The sequence below is a fragment of the Rhinopithecus bieti genome, unplaced genomic scaffold (assembly GCF_001698545.2).
Source record: "Rhinopithecus bieti isolate Rb0 unplaced genomic scaffold, ASM169854v2 scaffold_36517, whole genome shotgun sequence".
In the NCBI taxonomy this organism is placed as follows: Eukaryota; Metazoa; Chordata; class Mammalia; order Primates; family Cercopithecidae; genus Rhinopithecus; species Rhinopithecus bieti.
In genome coordinates, this window is record NW_016816437.1 from 1,557,350 (window position 1) to 1,581,522 (window position 24,173).

Sequence of the window (24,173 nt, forward strand, 5' to 3'; positions counted from 1 at the left end):
CCAGGTCAGTAATCTAAATCACAGTATCCCTCACTTTAACTACAACATCCCTTTCTATCAGGTTTTTCAAAAGCTCATTTCTGGCAAATCTATTCTTCAGATTCTTAGAGACCACTATTGTCCCAATTGTTTTAATATTTTCCTATTTGAAATACCCTTTCTTCCTTTCTTCTCTAGTTTGGACTCAGCTATTTATTCACTGAATAATTCTCTACTAAGATTATTTAAAGCACTTATATCACTATATGCTTCTACCATGCAGGTTTAGCAAACTCATATCTGGATCATTATCATGTGTCTTTTCATTCAATTACTGAAACACAGCTTAAAACACACACACACACACTTAGACACGTATACGTCCCTCTGCGGTTTGGCATTATTGCAAAATTATTGTCTCCTTTTTAAGCTGGAGCCTCAGATCTCTGTGAATTATTTCCATTTGCATTTTCCACTTCTATTCACAGAAAACCAGTTAATGATGAAGATTGTATTAGTGAAGAAAAGTCTTTCCTAAATTCCTGTCCCCAAAACTAAAGCTTACACACATTCACAACACCCATAATATCTCTTCCTTTAAAAAGCAATCCATTCTCTTATAGCTTTAATTCCCTCTTCCTCAGCCGTTGGTCAGTTAGTCATCATATCCAACTTAAGTATCTTCAAAGTCTTCCTCCAGTGTCTCTTTTTCTAATTCAATGATATGCTCTTTTTTATCCAAAACAATGAATAATTTTTCTTTGAAATTGATTTACTCTCCAGTTATGTTTAATATCTTCTTATCCAATTTTTGCAAAAGTTATATTTACAGTAATCACATATATCCATTTCCACACCTTCCATTCACTCATCGACATACAGGTATCTGGCTTCCTTCACTAGAAAACTCCTTCCACTGAGTTGGCATACTGCTAATTAACAAACACAGTGGGCCTTTATCTTATAGCACATATGCTGCACTAATACTCAAACTTTCTTCAACTCTCATCTATTTATTTTAATGATGAGTATTATACCTTTTTGATCAGCTCCTGAATAAACATCTTTGCTAGTGTTCTGTTTTATTGTCACTGCTTTTTTCAATCTACAATTGCTTCTGTGTCATCTGGATGATTTCTTCTATAACAATAATTTTATTTACAATATTCTGTAATTCCTAAATCTATATTTTTAATTCAAGCCTCTTCCCTGCCTTCAGTCTTGATATCAAAATGTTGATAGTATTCCAAGAAGATTTATCACTTAGCATGCATAAAAATGGACTCGTCTTCACCTACAAACCAGTGATCCATTTGGTATTTTTTGTCCAAATTGTTGGCATCTCAATCTGTCAAATAAATCAAACTTGAAATCTGGGAGGGAGTGAGTCTTTAATTCTCCGTCTCCCTTATTCTAGAATTCAGTTATCAAATTCAGGCACTTTGACAACCTAAATAGTTTACGAAGACATCTCTTCTCTATAAATGTAATGATTTACTCTTTTTCTAAACAATATCGAATAACTTCCAATATAAAAGACTCCCACAAACAAATTGGTGGCTTAGAGGCTATACACAACTCAGTTATTTTTGTTTTCAAATAATAGTAATATTAATCATGCACAGTAATAGATGGATTATATAGATGTATAAATATATAAATAATCCTGCATATATAAATTATATGCAGAAGGAATTGATATATGATAACACAGAATGCTTCTGGTCCCCCAATATCTACTCTGCACTGTATCTATAATAATACAATTTTTGATAAGCAATGGCCACCTGGAATGCAAAATCCATTTTATAGCCTTCCTTGGATCTTGGCATATAGATGTAGAGTAGAATCCTATGGCAGTGTCCAGTAACCTTACCTGAATGACAACCCCTTATTCCCCATTTTATTGATCAGTTCCTCTACTGCCTGGATACCTTCAGCCAGGATGATGTGTTACAGCCCAGGGATGCTGAAAGCGTGGGCTAGACAGAATCTGGCTTCCTCTAGTTTTGGTGGAACAGAGCTGACATTCCAGCCTAGGACTGCATTCCTCCAGACTAATTTGTGAGCAATAAACAATTTCATTCTTGCTTAAACACTATTATTTTAGAATATACTATTATTTGCAGCTGAACCTAATTCTAATGAATACACCAGATTTTGGGGTATTTTTGAAAGACTTGACAATCTGGCAATTCTATGCCACACTTCCCCATGGCAACGACTGGCTGGCACAGAGTAGCATCAGCGTTAAAAATACTGCATTGTCTCCCTCTCTGGACTTGTTTTTTAATAATTAATGTTATTTGCATCTGGATATGAAACACCAGATACTATCGAATTTCCTTAATGTAACATTCAAGGATCTTGATAACTTTATGCCTAATCATCTCCTTTATACTCCTTTTTAAGATTTTGTTATTATCTATCTAAAGAAATTCCTTGCATTTCTCTACACATACCAGTCTCTTTCTAACCTCTCTTCCTTGTTTTGTGCATTAGCTGCTACCTAGAAGACCTCTATAATGCTCCTCATTCCAAACAGCACATGTGCCAGTAGGTAGCCTTCTGTGAAGGTCACCCTTAGAGGTTTCTTCTTAAAGGAGGCTTTCTCACCCCTTCAGGTTGTGTTACAAGACCTTTCTCCATGCTTGTAATTCTCTGAGCATATTAACACATTACTTTAAAAATAATTACTCAATAATATTCTGAGTAAACTTTAGAATGCCTAAGAAATATGCAGGGTGCTATTTTTTTAAATGACCACTGCCAGAAATTTGAAAATTGTGAATCAGTAAGTTTAAGACATTGCCCAAGAATCTGTACTTTAATCACCCCGATGATTCTTTCTTTCTTTCCTTTCCCTTCCTTCCTTCCTTCTTTCTTTCTTTCCTTTTCTTTCTTTCTTTCTTTCTTTCTTTTTCTTTCTTTCTTTCTCTCTCTCCTTCCTTCCTTCCATCTTTCTTTCTTTCTTTCTTTCTTTCTTTCTTTCTTTCTTTCTTTCTTTCTTTCTTTCTTTCTCTCTCTCTCTCTCTCTCTCTCTCCTTCCTTCCTTCCGTCTTTCTTTCTTTCTTTCTTTCTTTCTTTCTTTCTTTCCTTCCTTCCTTCCTTCCTTCCTTCCTTCCTTCCTTCCTTCCTTTCTTTCCTTTCTTCTTTCTCTCTTCTCCTTCCTTTCTTTCCTTCTCTCTCTCTCTCTCTCCCTCTCTCTCTCTCCTCCTTCCTTCCTTCCTTCCTTCCTTCCTTCCTTCCTTCCTTCCTTCCTTCTTTCCTTCTTTCCTTCTTTCTTTCTATATAGGGTCTTGCTCTTTTGCCCAGGCTGAAGTGCAGTGGTGCAATCATAGCTCAATGCAGTCTCAAACTCCTGGGCTCAAATGATCCACTCGCCTCAGCCTCCAGAATAGTTGAGACTACAGGCAGGTGTAATCACGCCTGGCTATCCACTGATTATTTCAATGCAGGTGATCCACCAATGATATTTGACAGGAAATGTCTTTGAATATGAGCTCCCTGAGACACTTGAGAGGGTCTGGGTTGACTTATTAATCATATTATACTCAACGCCTGGCACATTGCCTTTTGCTCAATAAATGCTTGTTAACAGAAGTATCTCTCAGCACTTGGAGAAGCAGAAATCATTTCAGGTCACAAGGTCAATTTAATAAAACATAGCTACAGCATACAGAGCTGTAAGGCATCTTCTCTATACCTTGGCTAAGTCTGGCAAACTGTCAGTACAGGGGTTAGCTAGCATTGTAAGCAAACATGTGAGTGTTTAGTGGTTTATCTGTGTTTCTAACTATTCATAAAGCTTATCCAGCACAGCAGTACAAATGCACTTATTCATTCAAAGGTAGTATTTGTGTGCTTATAATTGTGTGCTTATAATTACTTAATGGCCAATATGTGCAGTCTTTTACTGACATTCACAGATATTCATAGATATAGACATCTATGAATGACAACACTGTTGTCCCATTGATTGATCAATTCCCCTGCTGCCTAGACACCTTGAGCCAGGATGATGTGTTATAGCCCAGGGATGCTGAATGAGTGAGATAGATAGACAGATGATAGATAGATAGATAGATAGATAGATAGATAGATAGATAGAGAGATAGATAGATAATATAGTTGTATAGATATAGATATATCTATGAATGTCAATAAAATATTGTACATATTGACCACTAAGTAATTCTATTGACCAACTCTATATGTTATTTACAAAATAATTTCTATGATTTATTTCATGTTGTGATCCAAAATGTAAAACTCTTATGTTTTCCAGCTTAGTAATTGAACATATTCTGAGTTGACAGAGATTTAAATTGGGAAAATGGTAAATGGCTATTTTAACATCCAGATTTTGTATTCCCTAACACCCTAGATATTCATCTCATTGGCCTAATTTAGTAGGTATCACATGAAAAATGTGTTTAAGTTTACAACCCAAAGGTCTAGGAGTTTATAATTTTTTAAAACAATTTAAATACATGTGAGTCCATATAATTGTTGTCGATGGAAATGCCTTTAATGAAATAAAATGTAAAAATAAATTGATATGTATTAATGCTATTTCCTGCTCAGAGAGAAGATGCTCAGCTTTTCTATTCTTGATATATAGTTAATTTATAGAAATCTACCAAACATTAATAATTTGTTTCTAAGTTATCAGCTTGAGTTAAAAGACACATATGAAAGAGATGTATGTCATTCTGAGGAATACTCATTCTTTAACCTGAGGAAAAGCTCTCTTTGGGGCATCCTTGACTATTTTCTGTCCCTCTTACAGCACCTGACTTTCATAAGACCTCTCGGTAACTTTTTCTATTCTTTTTATTCCTAACATTTTGTCCATGCCCTTGCCAAACTCCACTATACATCTAAACCACATATGCATTTGAGTTTTCGTTTTCCTTCTTAATAGACCTTGAAATTCCTGTCTTAATGCCAACAATTAGTCAAACTGAGGGTTTCCATTAACTGTGCAGGTTCCCTGACTAATGTCTCAGGCTAATAACATATTTTAACCCTGGGTACAGTTTCAGAGTACCATAATAAGTGTCTTAAACTTGACGTTGTCTCCCTTCTAAGCAATAACTTCTTCATTCTCTCAGCTAGTTTTCAACATTAGCTAAAATATTAACATATTGGGTCTTTTTTACCTCTTTACACAAGTTTAAAGGCACAGTTTTAGGGTTAGCTTAAAGGAGGAATTGTATTTAATTATAAAATTAATAAGAATATATATTCTAAAACAATCTTCTAGGTCTCAGGTTTATTGTGAATAACAGGTAAGTGTGAGAAGCATAAGAAACATTAAGTATGAAAATTTGTAATACAAAAATATAATGCAAAACTAAATTGTGCTTAATATAAGTGAAACACAGCTCAAACATATATCTTACTGGTTAAACTAAACCAATGGAACAAATAATCTTTGCAAAAGAGTTGCCCTTTCATTAATATTAAAAAAAAAACTAATGATTACATATTCATACCCTGGTGTTAGGCTGCTGAAATAATGTGATTCATAATCATCTATAGCCTGATAGAATCAAATAGTTCAATTTATAAAATGTCTTCTTGTATTGAAATAACAGAGATTCATTTTTTGTCTCCATAATAAGCATAATAATCGTATCAAGCCTCCTTAGTCCAGTGGGTCAAAAGAATGATACTCTCTTGTCATTTTTGCCCTGCTCTCAAAGGATACTTTTGGAAAGAAAGAAATGATCTCTGCAGTAGCATTCAAGCTGCACAGCTAGGGTCAGAATTACATGTAATTTTGTCTCCAAGTGCTGTCAGCCATATTGTAACAGAGGACTGGAAAGATTCAAGCTCTGTTTCCAACCCAAAGGCAATGGAGATTCCTATTTATTTTCATAAATTCCTTTAATCCATACAGCACACATTGGAGAATTCTCCACCTCTTTTCCAGAGCCCCAGTGAGCAACAAAGGGTGGATTCCTCCCTCAAACTTGAATTATTTTTTTGTTTTCCCCAAAGCATTCATGAATTATGTAGGAGCACTCTGGTAGAGAATTTACATATTTTTGGTGTCTCTAAACACAGATTGATAATCTTAGCAAAATATATTAAACACTCTTATTGTATATCTGCTTTAATTTAAAAAAAAAAACTATGAATGAGTCATAAAACTTTATTTTCTGTCAAAAAAAGAAAACCTTCCACCCAGTCACCATGAAAAATAAATCCAACCTTAATGTTAATGCTGATGTGACTCTATCAAAATGTTTTAATGCAATAAAATAAAATAAAGTAAAACAGGATTTCATGAAGAGTTCATAGGAATTTCAGATTTTGGTACAATGTTATCAAACTTTAGAACACAATTGTTGCCATTCTAACATTTACAGACACAGTCATTAGTTTTAAAATCCTAAATTTAGAAAATGCAACTCAAAGATACAAGCTGATTGATTTACAAAAATAGGAAAAGTTATATATCCTTTTTTAAAAACTGATTTTTTTAAAACAACTCTGTAATACCTTAAAGATGATAATTAATAATTGCCTATGAATAAGACTATGATTATTTTCAATACAAAAGCATTATAAGAACTATAAAATATTATCAAGAAAAGCCAGTCAATGTTGAATAACTAATAGTCCCTCACCTATTATAATTTGGAACAAATTATGATTGCATTTAATAGGAACTAATAATTCCCAGTAACTATTGTTAAGAAAGCTTAAGTTTCAAAATTATGTAAGAAACTCAAGCTTTATTTGCAAACATATTTGACCCTTATTTCAGCCCTGTATGAGGCAACATTTGGCAAATTTTAAGTGCGTAAAACATTTGCACCAGTCCTAAATCTTAACAAGTAGTTTTAATAAATCTATAATAAGGACTTGCTTCATTTGTTCAGCAAACTATGCAAATTTTGCTGAACACAAATTTTGCAAACACACAATTTTCTTCTCATAATTCTATTTGACTTGCAAATAAAAGAAACAGATGATATTTCCCTGTTTTTCAGCATAGACCTCTATTTATTGGTGATCTGTCCTATTTATCCTTCATCAGTCAGTATCCCAGAGGTCATGGTCATGGTGTACTACTGCCCTTTTTCTTAGATTGTGGGGCATGTGTGGGGCTGGATGAAGAAAAGTTTTCCAGAAACACTTCAGTAGAATTTTATAAAAATCTCTTTGTAGCCACATATTTGGTGAATTATGGCACTGTGACTCATTTGCTTTTAATGTATCATTTAATGTAAATCTAACTTTATATAAATCTATTTCTATTTCTACCTATCAAATATGTATGATTAGTTTATCAAAAGATGAAGTTATACACCCCCTTTGAAACCTAACTGTCTTTATCTTTATAATAGACCTAGGAATGGAAATATTTACTTACAAATATTACACTTTGTGGTGCAAAGTATTGGGGATTTGGGAAGAGTGTGGTCTGAATTTTCTCTGAAAGTAAAGATTTTGCCTTGTCACTCTGCTACCATATTTCAAAGCTTAAAGATAAATATCCTCATACATGTTAATTTAATCAACTGACATTAATTATCTGTTATTCTCCATATATCAGGGAGAATAAAAAATATGTAAGACATGAAACCTATTCAGGGAAAACTTAAAATGTCAATTGAATCTAAAATGTCTGGATAGTCTAATGCTCAAAAATACCTATTTATTATTCTGAACATAGGTATAAATTATTTTAAAAGTAGATAGGAAGTAAATTATTTAACACATAGCATTTGCTTACTGATCTAACAAAACAGTGACAAATAAGAATAAACTGACCTTTGTTTTATTAAGTATAGTCCTCAGTGATAAGTTCAGGTGGAAAATCAATTAGCTTTTTAACACACTAAATGAGAGGAAATAAACTTGCTTATAAAGCTGAGTAAGAAAGTCATCCATTTACAGATTTAAGAACTTCCATATTAATCACTTGTAGGCTATCAGTTTACTATTTATAGAATTTTATTTATTTGTCTTACGAAATCTATGTATGGAAAAAACAAATTCATTAAAGACAAGAGGAACTTGGAATTGTGCAGTTTTAAAATACGCACTAGTGTGACCAATTAATCTTATTTCCGTGAAGCTGCTAAACTGATCAGTCTTCCAGGGCTGGATTAATAGAGAAAGTCTGTCCATGGCATGTCCTCTATTTCTTGAAACAAAAGCTATTTTGAACCACTAGGTCATAAAGTAGTGATGTGATTCTGTGCTTCAGCAGATGGCACAATTGAAGAAAGGCCAAGCTCTTTATGATAAATGGCCACAACTGGACTCAGGGATGCCTAAGAGCCTCAGAAAACAAATGCAATGGCTTCCTTTTTTGTTTTGTTGTTCTTGTTCCCTGGATTATTAGTTTTCTTTCAGAAGAAATTTCCTGTGAGTCTATTATTTTAGACCACTATGAATTCAATTTTCTAAGGTTTGAGTCTGTTTTCTTGTTTGTCCCCCGCTCCCCCCGTCCTAGGTTAAGTAAGACAATTACTTTTTCTGGGCTGCAATTCTAGTAAGTGTTCTGGAAAACAAACAAAGGTGATATGAAAGACAGGAGAGTAATGGGTTGTGAGGCCAATAAGTGTGGGAAATAAATCATATGTTTCTCATAGAAACAGAATATCGTATTGGATTTTGTGAATACATACTCTTATAATCTGAAATCTTATAAGAACTATTAAGTTATTTAATATGGTATTTCTCTAAATTTTAAAATCAAGAAATCCTTTTTGGAGGTCATGAGTTGTGTTATTACTTGGACCTTTGGAATTACAGACCACAGTTCTGTAAATAGCAGAGTTAACATAGATTATATTAGAAGTCATGAGAGGGAAGCATGTTTTTCATCTTAAAAGCAAGTATATTCCGACATCTCAGCTCACTTCATGTTCAGTATTGGAAGACAAAATGAATTGCTGATAGCATGGACTATTAGTATTATTTCAGAAATAATATTATAGGTACATCCATTGATAAATGCTTTGTCAAGCAAAATAAACCAAAGACCCTTGAAGACAACTAATACAGAGTTTTCAAAATCAAATACAATAGTAGCTCCAATTCTATGTTTGATTTGGTGGGGAAGAATTTTGTTGAAAACCAGGAGTCAGAATTTCCCTTCCAGTACTGTAGGACAACTGGAAAGTGGTAAAAAGGCAAAATCCTCTAGTCTCATTTGCTGAGGAGATGGAGAAAAGTAGACCTTACACGTTCTCACCATGTACAAAAAAAGATAACTAGGTGAGGGGATGAATATGTTAATTAGCTTGCTTTAATCTTTAAACAATGTATACATATATCAAAACATCCCATTGTATCCCATAAATATATATACAATACTACGTGTCAGATAAATAAATAAAATTTTTTTAAAGATAAATATTGAGAAAGATAAATTTAAAATCTCTGATTGATTTTAAAAGGTGACTTGGCTCCTTAGCATATTTTATTTACATGTAATAAGAAGCACTATAAAGGATTATTTCTGCCAAACATTCCCACTGAAATGCTAGGATTAAACATGCACTTGTTTAAGCTACCACACTGCTATTAAATTTTTTAAAACATCACACCTCTTGCTAAAAAAAATTATTAAACCATTTCATCACATCCTAGTGCTATATAGTTTGAGCTGTTTTTGTTTCTTTCTACAGACTAGCTAAAATCAGCTACCATGAAGAGATTTAGATGAGGCTTAGTTGGTAGAGGCACAAAAGGAAGAGAAATGACATTTTAGAGTATCAATTACTGCCCAATAAGTAGAACAAGTGAGGGAGGATGTGAATTTAATTGTATTAAATTCTAAAAATCATGTATTTACTTCATTGTAGATATGGAATGGTGAAATATGACTACAAGATAGCATTGTGTACCTATCATCCCAGGAAAAACAACAAGCATGTGGGTGTCAGAAAAGTGTCACAGAAGATTGAGGTGGATAGACACTGACAATCTTTCGTCAAGTTAAAATGCATTTAAGTCCCTCAGACCTGGATTTGAATTTTGGCTCTGACACTTTGCAGTGTACGCTCGAGTAAGTTGCTTTCTCATTCTGGTTCTTTATTTATAAAATAGTGATTCTAAAAATTGCCTACTAGATAGGATTATTTTGAGGATTTTAAAAAATTATACAATTGTTCTCTCCTATTAATAAACAGCTAATGCTTTCTGAAACTTCATAATGTCTCAAAACCTTTTTTAAGGATTACTATATTCTCTTTCATGGCATTTTCACATTCATATTCACATTGGTATATTCACTATATTTCTTGAGGTAGGTCCTATTGTTATCATTCATGTATTATAGGTAAGAAAATAGACATGCTATAAGGTTAGTAACTTGGTTAAGTTTACACAGTTGATAGTTCCAAGAGCTAGTATTAGAAATGATGCAGTTACAGGTTACTAAGCAGGTAGCTAGTCAGAGAGGAGCAGGGCAGGAGAGAGACTTGCCCCTCCCAACCCTACACCAGTAGTGTCAGGGGACCATCATGTGATGGTCAGACAGTTATTATCTGTCTCTCTACAATAATTGGTTGCAGCTGGTCACAGGGACAAGCAGTCTCCCAACAGACAGTAAAGCTTGAAGCTGGTAATCAGCAGCTTCCAAATAATAACACCCGAGGAGTCTGGCGAGTGGGCTCAAGCATGTACACTAAGAGGCAAAATAGCGGAGTTTAAGTGATATATGACCTCCCAGGAACATCCAGTTGATCAAATATGATTAATTTACTATCAATCTTCTTCAACCATGGTTTTATTCCAGGCCTACTTTTATACGACATTTGTAATAATATTTTGATGAATTAACTGGGATTATTTTCTCAAAACATAAATTGAGTAGGAAAATATATGTACAAATATTCTATATAATTTTGAAAATTCTATACAATTTGTATAAAGTAAAATATTTTGAAGACATTTTAAAGAACATATAATGAAAATCCAATTTGAGTTTTATTAGGTACCTTACGGTTAGTCCAGCCTAGGGATTGGCAAATTACCAGATCGATTCTGATACCAGACCCGATTTTAAGCTCCCTATGAGCAAAGAATGGCTTTTATATTTTTAAGTGCTTGAAAAAAATTTAAAAATAATATTTTGTGACAGATAAAATTTATATAAAATCCAAATTTTTGTGCTCACAAATAAAGTTTAAATTTTGCCAATAAAAATGTTTGGGAACTTGTTTTCTCTCTTATTTTACACATAATATCTGCATAATATACTTATGTACATAATAACAACATAATATCCTTGATTTTGCATCTTAGCCCATAACACCCAAAATACTTATTATCTGGCCCCTTACAAAAAATGTTTTCTGACAATTTTATTCTAGTCCAACAGTCTCACTGCAAATATGAAAATAGAGGTTTATTAAAATTAAGAGCCTTGCCTAACAGAACTGGTTAGAGGAGAACATAATCCAGAATCAAGACCCTGTGTCCGTAGGTTCATTTTGTGGTCCCCAAATGATTCCACGGGGTTTGAACTCTGTAGTAACATGAGGCTGTATTACGAGAAACTAATCAGCACTTTCCTCCAGCTTTTAACTTTCTTTTTAAAAATAAGCAGAGTAGTTACAACATGGTATCAAATCTATACAGAAATAACTAAAGCTACTCAGAGCCTTATGAAGGGAAAAACTGTTCTTATTCAAAACTATTATTTGAATTACAGCAGTACTAAAAGTAAAAAAAAAAAGTAATCACACTGTACTTAGAAGATTAAGTTCAATTATACTTAGGTTGTTAGGGATTAGAGACAGTTAATGATAGTGAGCTGAATGGTATGTGCGCATAAATGGTTTTATAAAGAAAACGATATTTTTTAACAAAAGTTGTGCTGCCTACTCAAAGGTTGGGCTCAATACCAAATGTTGTGTATGTTTTTTTAAGAGCTTGTCAAACCACAGAGTTGCATACAAGCAAAGGTAAAATAAAACCTTCTGAAACAGAGACCAACATTTAACTAAACTACTGAATAAATATAATCTGATTCTCATTCTTGGGTTGACTACTAAAGATAAGCTTTCTTTGTCAGAAATCTTTCCTCTTAGAAATAAAAGTCTGAGTCTTTAGTCAGTAGTAACGGATGTGGTAATGGATAAGGTTAGTTACTTTATTCTCATTCTGAAATATGCCTATTAAAGCAGAACTTAAGCGTTTCAAGTTAAGTTTTACATTGTACCTTTATGTCACAATCTGTTTTTATACTTTTCCACACTATTTTAGCTGTTTTTACTTGATTTTCAGAAAATAATATTTTACTAACTTCCGGTTTGGGGAAAAATATACAGATATTACAGATATTGTATATGTTTCATACCTTTTCTATATTCATTGTGTCTAAAAACAAGTTTACATTTAATTTTCAATAACTCTGCCCTGAAGATAAAGTTCACTAGTTAAATGCAACCAAAGGTTTAGTTTTTAATCTGTAAAATGTAGCCATCAATAAAAGAGTAATGCTAAATTCTAAGTCCATATTTTACTTCCTGAACGCTCCTTGAGTTCCATATTCCCGTTAGCAGCCTACCCAGAATATGTAAATAGGCAATCTCAAATGTAAATACTAAAGTTAACTCTACAACTAAATCCTGCTTCCTCCAGCCTTTTCCTCTTAATAAAAGGCATAGTCAAGTCAGTTGATTAAAAAAAAAAAAACTCACAAAATTATTTCCCTTTTCTTAGTCCCCACACCAACAATATTCCTCCAGCTTTGCACTTCTGTCCATCTTCACTGCCATCACTATTGTCCAAGATACCATCATCTCTTACCAAACTCTACAACAGTAGCTGTTTGTCTTGTACTTTGACCCCATAATTCATTCCACTTTTTAAAAAGCCTAAAAGATCATCTAAATATACTACTTTGATCGTATCACTTGCGAGTTTAAAACTTTCTGTTATACTTGAAATATAATCTAAATTACTTGCTATAACCTATAAAGCATTATCTGGCTTATCTTTGCCTCCCTATGTGGGCCAGACTCCAGCCACTTTTTCTTTTTAGTTTCCAAACACTTTTAAATTACAATATATTGTACTTGGTGATTTATTTTCCAAAATATCTGTTGCTCCAAATATTAAAATGTGTGTTCCTTTCTTACCATTTTTCACACAATTTGAGTCTTATCTCCTCAAAGAGGAATTCTCTGATGACCATAAAAGAAAGGAGATCTTTTTTTTCATTCATAGGTCTTCAGTATTCAGGCTTATGTTATGTATTACTTATTGTTTTTTGCTCTTCTGTAATCCTCTATAGAATGTAAATTCTGGTAAATAGAAGCATAGTCTGTTCTGTATAGCTTTAAAACCTCTGCATGAGTGTCCTGTATATAGTAAATGATCAATAAATATATATTGATTCAATCTTGGCTATTGTAAATACTGCAGATAGGACAGCAGATATCTTTTTAATAAACTGATTTGTTTTTTCTGGGTATATACATAGCAGTGGGATTTTTGCATCATATATGGTTGTTCTATCAATCAAAGTAAAATTGTTATCATCCCACTTGTTTTTCTGTTCCTTTTCGTATTTTGAATTTGGTATAATTAAGATGTAGCTGCCTGACATAATGCTGTGTTGGCTCCTCAAACCACTTTGGGCTATATGATGCATTTACTACTGACACTTGTATTCTAAAGGACTCACTTTATTTTAAAGGCTGTAGTGAAAATATTTCTCATTCATTGTTTAAAAGACAACATAAATATAGGTTGAAATTTATCTTCTGGTAGTATGTTGTACTAGTTTCATATATTATGAACTGAAAATCCTGAATTTATAAAACAGAATAACCCTGTTTCCAGTCTATGTGAGGACTAAGCACTGAATTTTTTATCTTGCCCAAATTCCTACCTAAGGGGTCTAAGGAGTCATGCCCTACAAACCATAAATTCTCATCAGATGGGTTTTATCTGACCCTATATATTATGACTTACTTTTCAGTCTGACTCTGGCATAACATTACAAGACAAGGAAAAAAATTTAACCCCAAAATATATTTCATTGCCATACCTTGAAATCGCCCTGTGAAAATCTCTTGTGGGAAAAATCCACATCCTATGGAGAATCCCTTTTACATTTTGTTTTCCTTCCTTTCTTTCCAGATCCAAGGAATAATCAACTAACAGCCAGGCACCCTTTTAGGTCTGATGAGAAACATTTTACAACCTGCTCTCCCTCTGAAGTCTGCTATCTGAGAGAATCCTCTGCACAATAAAACTTGGTCTCCATAATCTTTTATCTTAACCTGAACATTCCTTTCCATTGATCCCAGGTCTTCAGATTAACTCAACCATCAACCAGAAAATGTTTAAATTTACCAGTAACCTGGAAGCCCCCGCTTTGAATTGTCCCACCTCTCTGAACCAAAAAAAAAATGTATTTCTTAAATGTATCTGATTGATGTCTCATGCCTCCCTAAAATATATAAAACCAAGCTGTACCCAACCGCCTTGGGTACATGTTCTCAGGACCTCCTGAGGGCTGTGTCATAGGCCATGGTCACTCGTATTTGGCTCAGAATAAATCTCTTAAAATATTTTACAGAATTTGACTCTTTTCGCTGACATATGTATTTAATTACTCATCAAGTATGTAAATTGGGCTTGCATGAATGGAAATTTAATAGGCAAAATATTAGCTATCCATGAAAAGAATACTGAAAAGAAAAGGCTCTATTTTGTAAAAAATTGTGGCATAAATATCTTTCGACTGGCTATTAGTAATGTCATGCTCATGCAAATAATGTTCAAATGTGCTCTCATCTTACTTTCTTCTTAATTTGATATTAAAAATTTTGAGTTAAAATGTTACTAAAATGTCATGTTACTAAAATGTATAGTAACATGACATTCCATGTAATTCAATTCTTGGAGATTACTGCTATTTCCAGATGTTAGTTTCTTGGTTTCAAGTTGTGGTCCTCATAATATTACAGCGCAAAATAAAATACCCTCCTGGAATACTCTACTTTTTATGTATTAATGTCTAATTATTCCAAATACCATCTGTATCATGAAATCTGATTGTTGGAGAGCTGACTGGCATTGTGAAAAATACAAATATCATCCAATCAAAGTTTTGCTGAAAATTTTAAAAAGTAACATTTTCTGATCAAACAAAAAAATTGAGGATTCTCTCTCTCATTAAAGCATGTGCTGAGATATAGGAAAACATTTAGTCATTCAGGAAACAGAGGGATTAACAGCGTTAAACTATCTACTTAAGTAATGTAGTCATTTCAATCTCTTTAGATTCATCTGATAATTAGTTAAGCCAGTTTACATCCATGATTTAAAAACATTGAGAAGTTCACTAACGTTAATATCAACTTAGTTATGACAAAGCCATATCCAACCATTTGCTGTATAAGCTACCAAAAAACACACTGATGGTAAATACGACCAATGAAGTTAACTGGATTCACAACTGAATCAGATTCACTACAAAATTCATCTAATTGGACATCAATTAGAACATAATTATTGTATGATACCATTTCATATTTAACAGAACAAAATATTTCAGATATAATAAGTTAGTCATGTAGAATCACTTTAATTATATGACAGGTTTTTTAATAAATAATAATACCTGGACTAAAATGTATGGATTCTACTACAGTATAGAGGCAATGCATAGTTTCAAATTCCTTAGCTACTCTGTAATCTTATTATTTTATGGAAGAGGCAGTAAATTCTATATAAGCAGAGAATATTATCCAAAACCTATTACTATCATAATGATGTGCATTTCTTTTTTTCTTTCATATGCAGCTTGGAAATGTTAAACAAGATATTGATTTAAAATGGAAAAGTGCACAATGAATGTCACAGAATCTGGTAACAGCCATTATTGTTTATGGTGCTAGTGACCCTTTTCCACTTATCCTCCTTTCCTGGGAAGCAAACACTGCTTCTTTGATAATGCTGTGGAGTGGCCATTTATCATCTATATTTGAGGTACTTTCATTTTCACTATATATTGACTTTTTCTATCGATATGCTACAGCTGAGCGTGTTTCCTTCCTGGATGCTTCTGCCAAGAAATGGAGTTGGAAGCAAAGAGAAAAAGACATATAAGTCAGTAAATGCATGGCTTAGCTTACTCCTTCCTGCTTGTTAAACCTTTGGACTTGTGCATCTGGACATTACTACTAAGTAATTGAATATTAAGTTTTACTAAACAAAAAAATAGCAAGAGGATTATTAGCTTTACAGTAAAATTATAAAATTGTATACAATATTATATTAAAGCTTCTATAATCTAAATCTATTATATATATATAAAGAACAAAAATCAAACCTAAGTGCCCAGAGACTATTTCTAATCTTCTTATAATAGAAAATATTTTATTGAATTTTCTAATATCATGTTTGATCTGCCAGATAAGCAAAATTGAAAAATTGTCAGTCATTCACTTGTCCTGATAAAAACTGGTTTGATTATTTCTTTTTAGAATGCTTATTAGAAAACTCTTCATGAAGTCATAAAATAACAAGAATTATTCCCATTTCACAGAAAAAGAAATGAAAATAAGACTAGTAATTAAATTACTTCTATCATTTAAAACATTGTTTTAAGGTTTTCATCTATTTATACTAACTAATAAAGCTGATGTAATGATTACATATTTCAAATGATTTAAAATCTAATTTACTTGAAAGAAACACAAAATATTCTAGCGGTATTCTTTAAACACTGCCATTATGCACTGTTCTGTAATTCCAATGATGTATATATTTCACCTTTGTAGGGCATAAACTACTTGAGGTTTGAATTGCCTTATTTTATTTTCCCAAGAGAGCTTCTATAATATTTTTTATGTGGCAAGTGCCCAATTAATGTTGCCAATTGAATATTTATGTCTAACACATTCAAAAGTCTTCAAACTATTAGGTAATTCTCCAATAACCTTTGTGTGAAGTTCAAGTATAAAATATAATTATATTTCAAGTGTAACGTAATATATATTTAGCAGGTAAGTGGAAAAAGAGCAATTAATTGGCTATTGAGATCTAAGCCAATAAAGTGAAATTGCTAGTCTGTTGAGGGAAAGGGTTATACTAGGCTTGATCATCAAAGACGATTTCTTCAGTGGTTTATTTCATTTTAAAACTGTAGTTTATAAACACTTAATTTGTTATTACCTTAACTATTCAATTTTTTTCTGAAATCTGATTGAAATTTGGTAGGTCATAACAAATTGTAACAGGTCACAACAAATTTAGCTCATGTTTCAAAATTTGTTATTAATAGATGGCTTCATGAAACCACTTAGTAGCATTTCTTTTCAATGCCAAGAAGAAAATCTTGTATGTCTTCATGTTATAATAACATCTTAGTAACACTGTAGATAAAAGAAAATGACAGGGGATTATAAGAAAGGTATTTAATTTAGCCCTCTTTATGGTTCAGGGCCATGTCAAAGCAAATCATATAACTTAAAAATCTTGAGTATGCATGTGCTATATCTGTTGATATCGTGCAGAGTTCATCTCTTAGATTAAATGAATAGATTTCAATAATAGAGAAAATGAATCAAAAGTTAATACATGCAAAATTAAATATTTAGCACATTTTATATTTCCATTTTTCTTTAAATAAGCATACAAATAAAAATAAGATTTATAAATTAGTCAGCAGGACTGCTGAATTAGAAACCACTATTTTCAATATTACACTAAAACATTATAAACAGAACTTCCTTGTTCACCCTTGCAAATTCATCTACCTCTTTCTACCTACGAAATAACATTAGAAATATGAAAAAGCTAAATTAACAAACTGTCTTTATAATCACCAATATAACTTTAACACTTATTAAAATTTCCAACAATTCTAAGTACATATAATATAAACACTGTTAAGACAAAGAATCTTGTTATGTTAATGCTATATTAGCTATTTCAGTCTCCTCTTGGGTAAGCATGTAAAAATGGTTAAACAATAAATTTCTATGGCAACAGGATATTCTTAGTTATAGCAGCAGCCACAGAAGCTACTACTTTCTCTAAGGCAATGTAACTAAACAAGATCCTTCTTTCCTCCTTTTACATTGGGCACAACTAAAATCTCTTTTACTTTAATGAACTAAAGAATGATTTAACTAGAAGCAAGATATCTCAACTAATGCACATGATAACTATAGTTATATGAGCATTTGATGCAAAGACAAAACAAAGAGAAGATACTAAGTATTTTAAAATGAAAGTTACATGGTGTGACCAAATGCATTATGTATCCTATAAACTAATATATAAGTGTATAAAACTAATGTATATTAATTACATAATTGTTACAGAGATATTTTATCAAAATGAATAAAACCCTGCCAGATTAAATAAAAAATGTTCTTATACATGAAATTATACATAGATTTTTAACATTAATATTGTTTATTAAAATATTCTTAGAGTCAATATATAGACGATTTAGTTTCAGTCATCTGAATATCTACAAATTTGAACTCATTTAGCAGTCTCATCTTTTCTCTTATGTGCTATGTCTTCTTATATACTACTCTTGGAGAACACACTGAAGTTATCGCCACTGAATGAAGGGCAAATTTCTGTTGCTGCAAGAAATACCGGAAATATAAAGGGCCACCAATATATATTTGGGTATGTATATACAAACTGAGTCCCTAATTAGTTATACAGTATTTTCATAAATGCTTATTTTTTTAAGATTGCCTTAAGAACTGGATCAGGTAAATGTATATGATTACTCACTCAAAATATAAGGTCTTTGAGTACCAGGAAAATTGAATTTAAATTCCACTCCGCTATTTACCATGTATGACCAGAGTTACTGCTGACTTTTCTTAAGCCTCAATTTTCTCATCTGTATAATGGAAATAGTATCTTACTAAACTGCCCTGTGGTTGTGGAGATTAAATTAAATAATTACATAAATCGCTTAGCACATGCGTGGCGCACAATGAATACTCCAAAACCGTTGAAGCTACTATTTAAAAATACTTTTACCCCTTTAACCTTGGTTTCTATATTGTAATTTATTTTCAATGAAAATGAAGAAAAGTTCTTGCCTCTGTGCACACCTTCTATGAGAAATTCTAGTTTCCTGACCTAGATTAGTCATGTATCAGTTTCAAAATTACTAACATACCCCACTAGATATCTGTCATTAAATATCACCTTCCACCAGAGATGTTGTTTCTACACCTGTCATTTTTTCTTTTCTTTCTAGAGGTCATAACATTGTCGAATGTATGCCTCCTCTCCCCTAATTTTTCCATCACAGATAAATCTGTTGATTGCTTACCGAGAACCCCGTTGTACTTTCTATAAAAAGAATAAAGCCATCCCGTGAGAAATTAATAAATAGAAAACAACCCATAATATCTGTCAGAGGGGAGTAGGTTGCAGGTTTACTGTCATGAAATGCAGTTCACAAACAAAAGAATCAAGAGAGAAAATGATGAATGGCCTTAGGAATAGTCATGGTTTATAATAAAGATTTTATTAAAAAAGTGTTAAAATAAATAATACATATTCCAGAACATTACTGTTCTGGGAAATCACTTCCCTTTAGAATATGAGTTCTAGATGGCAGATCTACTTACAACTGCTCTGGGGTCTTTCAGTAGCTGATTTATAATCCTATATTTAAAAAAAATCTATAGTCTGCAGTCTTTTGACATACTTCTCAAGGGTGGATATGTGGTGGAATGCAGACTCCATCAATATGCGTGGTTTTGTTTGCTTTTTGTAGCTTAACTGTTGTTTAGAAATCCCAGAGGAATATGATTGAGGCCAGAGTTACATTGGTTCAAAAAATTCCAACAGTTGAATGCTGTTTTTGTTAATTGCTGGGCCACAACCAGAAATCCGGATGATGGGAGAGAAACACTTCTTTAGGATAATGATTAATTTCCATAAAGATGAGTGCTTTAACAAATTTCAATATGCAGTTGCTGGGGCGGGAAGGGTGGGTGGGCACTAATTAGTTTTACCGTTTTCAGCAGATGTTGAATTCAAAATGCCAGCAGCATCTCAAATGCCAGTCATTAGGTCTGTCTTTCATTGAGAAGTGCTGACCAATGAAATCTCCACTCTGTTTAATGAGACCGATCTAGGCAGAGTCAATTAAATCAAATCTCTCCTAACATCCTTAATATATGTGCAGTGTGGGCAGCACCAACAAAAGCAGCACTGAGGGATTTCCAGTATTAATAAAGGGATTCACTGCTGCATTTGGAGAGGGGACAAAATGAAGGGGTGTGTGTTGGGGCAAGATCTTTATGGACTAGGGAAAGCCGGTAAAGTCTGAGCGAAGGTGGGGGTGGGGTGGAGGGTGGGGCGAGGGAAGAGGAGCTACTTAAAGGGTAAAAAGCTAAGTAAGGCGATTAGAGAAAGAGCCTTAATGGAGCTCAGGAAGGGATCTACCCCAACCGTTTCCCTCCCCTGTCTCTTCCACCGCAAATCCAATTTACCACTTGTAAATATGAAGCTGGAAAAGGTAAGGACCCAGAGTTGAAAACATTTTCACTTTAATACTGAAAAAATATGCCATTATAAAATCCTCGAATAGAATTAGTAAGTTTCACGTGCTTCCTCGGTTCTTTTTTCCTACTTTATAAGTAAGATTTATACCAGCACAGAATTGCTACCATAGGATCGCAGCCTAAGCACTAGAGTGACATTAATTGGTCATGCTTAACTGCCTCAAAATCATTTTTTAAATAATCACACTGATACTATAATAGAAATCATGGGTACTTATTTTACATTCAGATGGAAGGCATTATTGGATATGTATTAAAAAGTTCCCCTGAAAAAAATAAAATAAAACATCACCATCAAAATAAAAGAACCCAAAACAACCCCTAAAAACTTCCCTCAACAAAATACATTGTTAACTCATAAAATGGACTGATGACTAGCCATGCAAGTGTCTTAAATAAAACCTTTACATTTTTTTTTCACAGTTAACGTATGCTCTGAACTGCCTACCGATCACAAATAATGGCGAAATGGCACTTTCTGATTATACTGTATTTTGTTTATAGAAAGTTTGATACGATGGAACTTATCAGGTAAGAGGGTGGGTGCTGTGAAGGAGATGCCTTCTCCAGTCGCGGGGGCGGGCAGAGTCCCTGGAGCGCGTGGATTCCATGCGAGCCATGCAGCACTTTTTTATTTTTGTCGGAAGTCAGAGTTACTTATTTACAATACATTCATGCCTTCGTGCAACTGCCCATCCCTGCGTAGCCAACAGGGAGCCATCACGGGGCTAATCCACAGGGGAAAAATAGATATCTATCTTTCTATATAGATGTAGATATATGTATATATGTATAGAACCGCGGCATCCAACCCCACAGGCCCTGGGGCCGAGGGCGAGGGCACTGTCAGTTCTTCCAGCAGGGTCGTGCTGGGCTTTCTGTCAAAAGGGGCTCTCAGCAAAGAGCGAGCTGGCTGCGCTCTCCCAGCTCGCCACAGTCTGCTCTTTGTTTCCAGGAGGGAGCTAAGTAAGGGGTCAGCCCCTTTCGGTTGTGCGAACTCACAGTTATTTATCTACTTATGCCCATTCAGGCTGATGGATTTGGGTACACGTCCCTCCAGCCCCTGGGGGGGTGCCTGCGGCGGGAGAGGATGTATCGCCTTCCCTCTGCCCTCCCCTGTCGGGGTTGGGGTCTTAGTCTGAGAGCGAGTGAGAGCCACAGTCATACACTCTGTGGGCCCCATCTGCGTTGTAAGGCCCATTGTGCCAGTAGGAAGAGTCACAGACTGTCTGTAGGGAATTAATCTCGGACGCGGAGGAGTTGGCATCTCGTCTCTTGGACCGCTTTCGGTTCCTCAGGATAAACACGAGCATGCCCACCACGGTGAAGGCGGAGGTGACAAACACCAGCAGCAGTCCCGGGACCAACACCGAGATGGACACCCTGCTGGTGTCTAGGTAGGAGTTGGAGTGCGTCCCGGTCTCCGCCAACCCAGTGCTGTTTTTACTGTGCGAAGTTAACGTGGGCGAGATCCTAGCGTACAGCTGGGGGCAGATCTCGTCATTGGAGAGGAGCATGAAATCCTTTCTAAAGAAGTTCACCGGCGTCTCACACTTGAGGTCGCTCATCAGCACTTCGGAACCCAAGCGTTCTGCCCATTGCTTGAAAGGCACAATGGTGCAGGAGCACTCCCAGGGGTTTCCGTGGAGGTCTATCTGGATGATGGAGGTTAACTGGTCCAGCACCCCTGCCACTGGGAGGTACATGAAGTAATTGTTGTGCAGGCTGAGTTTAGAGAGCGAGACCCCAGCGAACACGTCCACAGGCAGGGACCTCAGCAGGTTGTTGTTGAGAATGAGGATCCTCAGTTTGGGCATGGCATTGAAAGTGCCCGGGAAGATGAGCTGGATCGCGTTGTACTCCACGTTCAGGTACTCTAGGTTTTGCAGCCCCGCGAATTTCTCCCGGGACAGCGTGTCCAGGTAATTGCTATCCATATATAGCCACCTGAGGTCCAAAAGGTTCTTGAAAGTGTTGTTCTCTACAGTAGCGATGTTATTGTTGCCCAGATCCAACAGAATGAGGTTCTTGTAATCCACAAAGTGCGATTTTCGGATGCTGTGGATCTTGTTATCTCGTAGGAAAAGCTCCTGCACGTTAGAGAGCTTGGGCTTCAAATCAGCCAAGCTGCTCACGTTCCGGTTGTTGCAGTTCATCTTTAAACCCGACCCTGGGATGTGGTCGCAGCTGCAGCCCCCAGGGCAGGGAAAACTGTTAGCTAAGGGTTTGTTTCTGGCGCTACCCGTCGCTATCGCTGCTGTCGGTCTGATTTTGATCTGCCAGTTGCCTGGGATCTTTGTACCTCCGTTTGGAGCAGACCCTGGGGTGGCATGATCTTCTTGCCCATTTGTCTTGAAAGGGGTTGGCAGGGGGCCAGGAGCAAAGGTCTCTTCTTGGGCAGGGGGTGCTGGGAGACTAGAATCCACTCGGTTTTTCAAAGGACACAAGTCCTGTTCGGTGGTTTCATTGAGGTCTTTACCCTGCAGTCTGGTGGGGGCTTCGCAGACCACTCGGCCGATCAGGGCATTCTTGGGAATGTTTTCCAGCCATTCTTTCAGGGAGAGCAGATCACAGGTGCAGTCCCAAGGGTTATCCTCTAGCAGGATCTCCGCAATACCAGGGATTTGCTCCAAGACCTCCTCATAGGGCAGCGTTTTCAGCCTGTTACCCCGGAGGTCGAGGTGGGTGATGGGCACATACTGGAACACATTGGCAGGTAGGGTGCTGATGAGATTGTCATTTAAAATGAGCACCTCCAGCTTGTTCAAGTCCTGGAAGGCCCCCGGGTCTATATCTCGTAATAAATTAAAATCAGCCTGGAGATATTCCAGATCATCCAGCCCCAGAAAAGTCTGCTTTCGAAAAGACTTGATCTTGTTGTTGTTGATGTGCAGCCTTTTCACCAGCTGCAGCCCCAGAAAAGCCCCCGGAACGATTTCATGCAAGCCATTGTTTTCCATGTGCAAACTAACCGCATTATAAAAGTTAGCGAACTCATTAGGGAAAAGTCGAGTGAGGGAATTGCCATGCAGAAATAAATGGTAAAACTGGGAAGTCGGGGCAGTGAAACGCTGCAGACTTGTGAAGCCTTTTTTTTCACAGTCTACGTGTAGGTCCCCTTCTATCTCATTGCAGGAACAGATCTTCTCTTTGCAAACGTCCCCTGTAACGTTTCCAGCGGCAAAACAAAGAGACGTCTCCAGCAACAGAATCCAAAGCAGCATTTTTAAAGCGAGCAATTCATCCCCGATCTCATCACAAAGTAACAGCGACCATCCTGCTCGCCACAGACACAATTCAAGTTCATTTAGTGCTCCAATGTCCGAACCCAGGAAAGGAGAAGAAAAGGGTTTGGGGGGGTGGGGGTGGATTCTTTCCTCCCTAACCCCCCCGCACTGCAATAGCCCAGACGCCAGTCAATAATTATATCCACAAACTATCCAGGCACGTAGTGCAAGGCAAGCAAAAAAAAAAAAAAAAAAAAAAAAAAAAAAAAAAAAAAAAAAAAAAAAAAAAAAAAAAAAAAAAAGTAGGAAAAAACCCCACTCCCCACAACCCTTTAAAATAACAGCAAAAGAAGTTAAATATATACATATAAATTAAAAGTACACCCTTACAGAATCTCATCTACTGATCCTCACT

At 35.1% G+C, this 24,173-nt stretch overlaps 1 protein-coding gene across 1 annotated transcript; it reads right to left on the reverse strand.

Annotated features, from left to right (window-relative positions):
- Window positions 1–21,165: 21,165 nt before the first annotated feature.
- SLITRK1 (SLIT and NTRK like family member 1) lies at window positions 21,166–23,915 on the reverse strand. Its single transcript, XM_017854902.1, has one exon. The coding sequence runs from the start codon at window positions 23,753–23,755 to the stop codon at window positions 21,665–21,667; it is 2,091 nt and encodes a 696-aa protein (XP_017710391.1). The 5' UTR covers window positions 23,756–23,915; the 3' UTR covers window positions 21,166–21,664.
- Window positions 23,916–24,173: the final 258 nt, after the last annotated feature.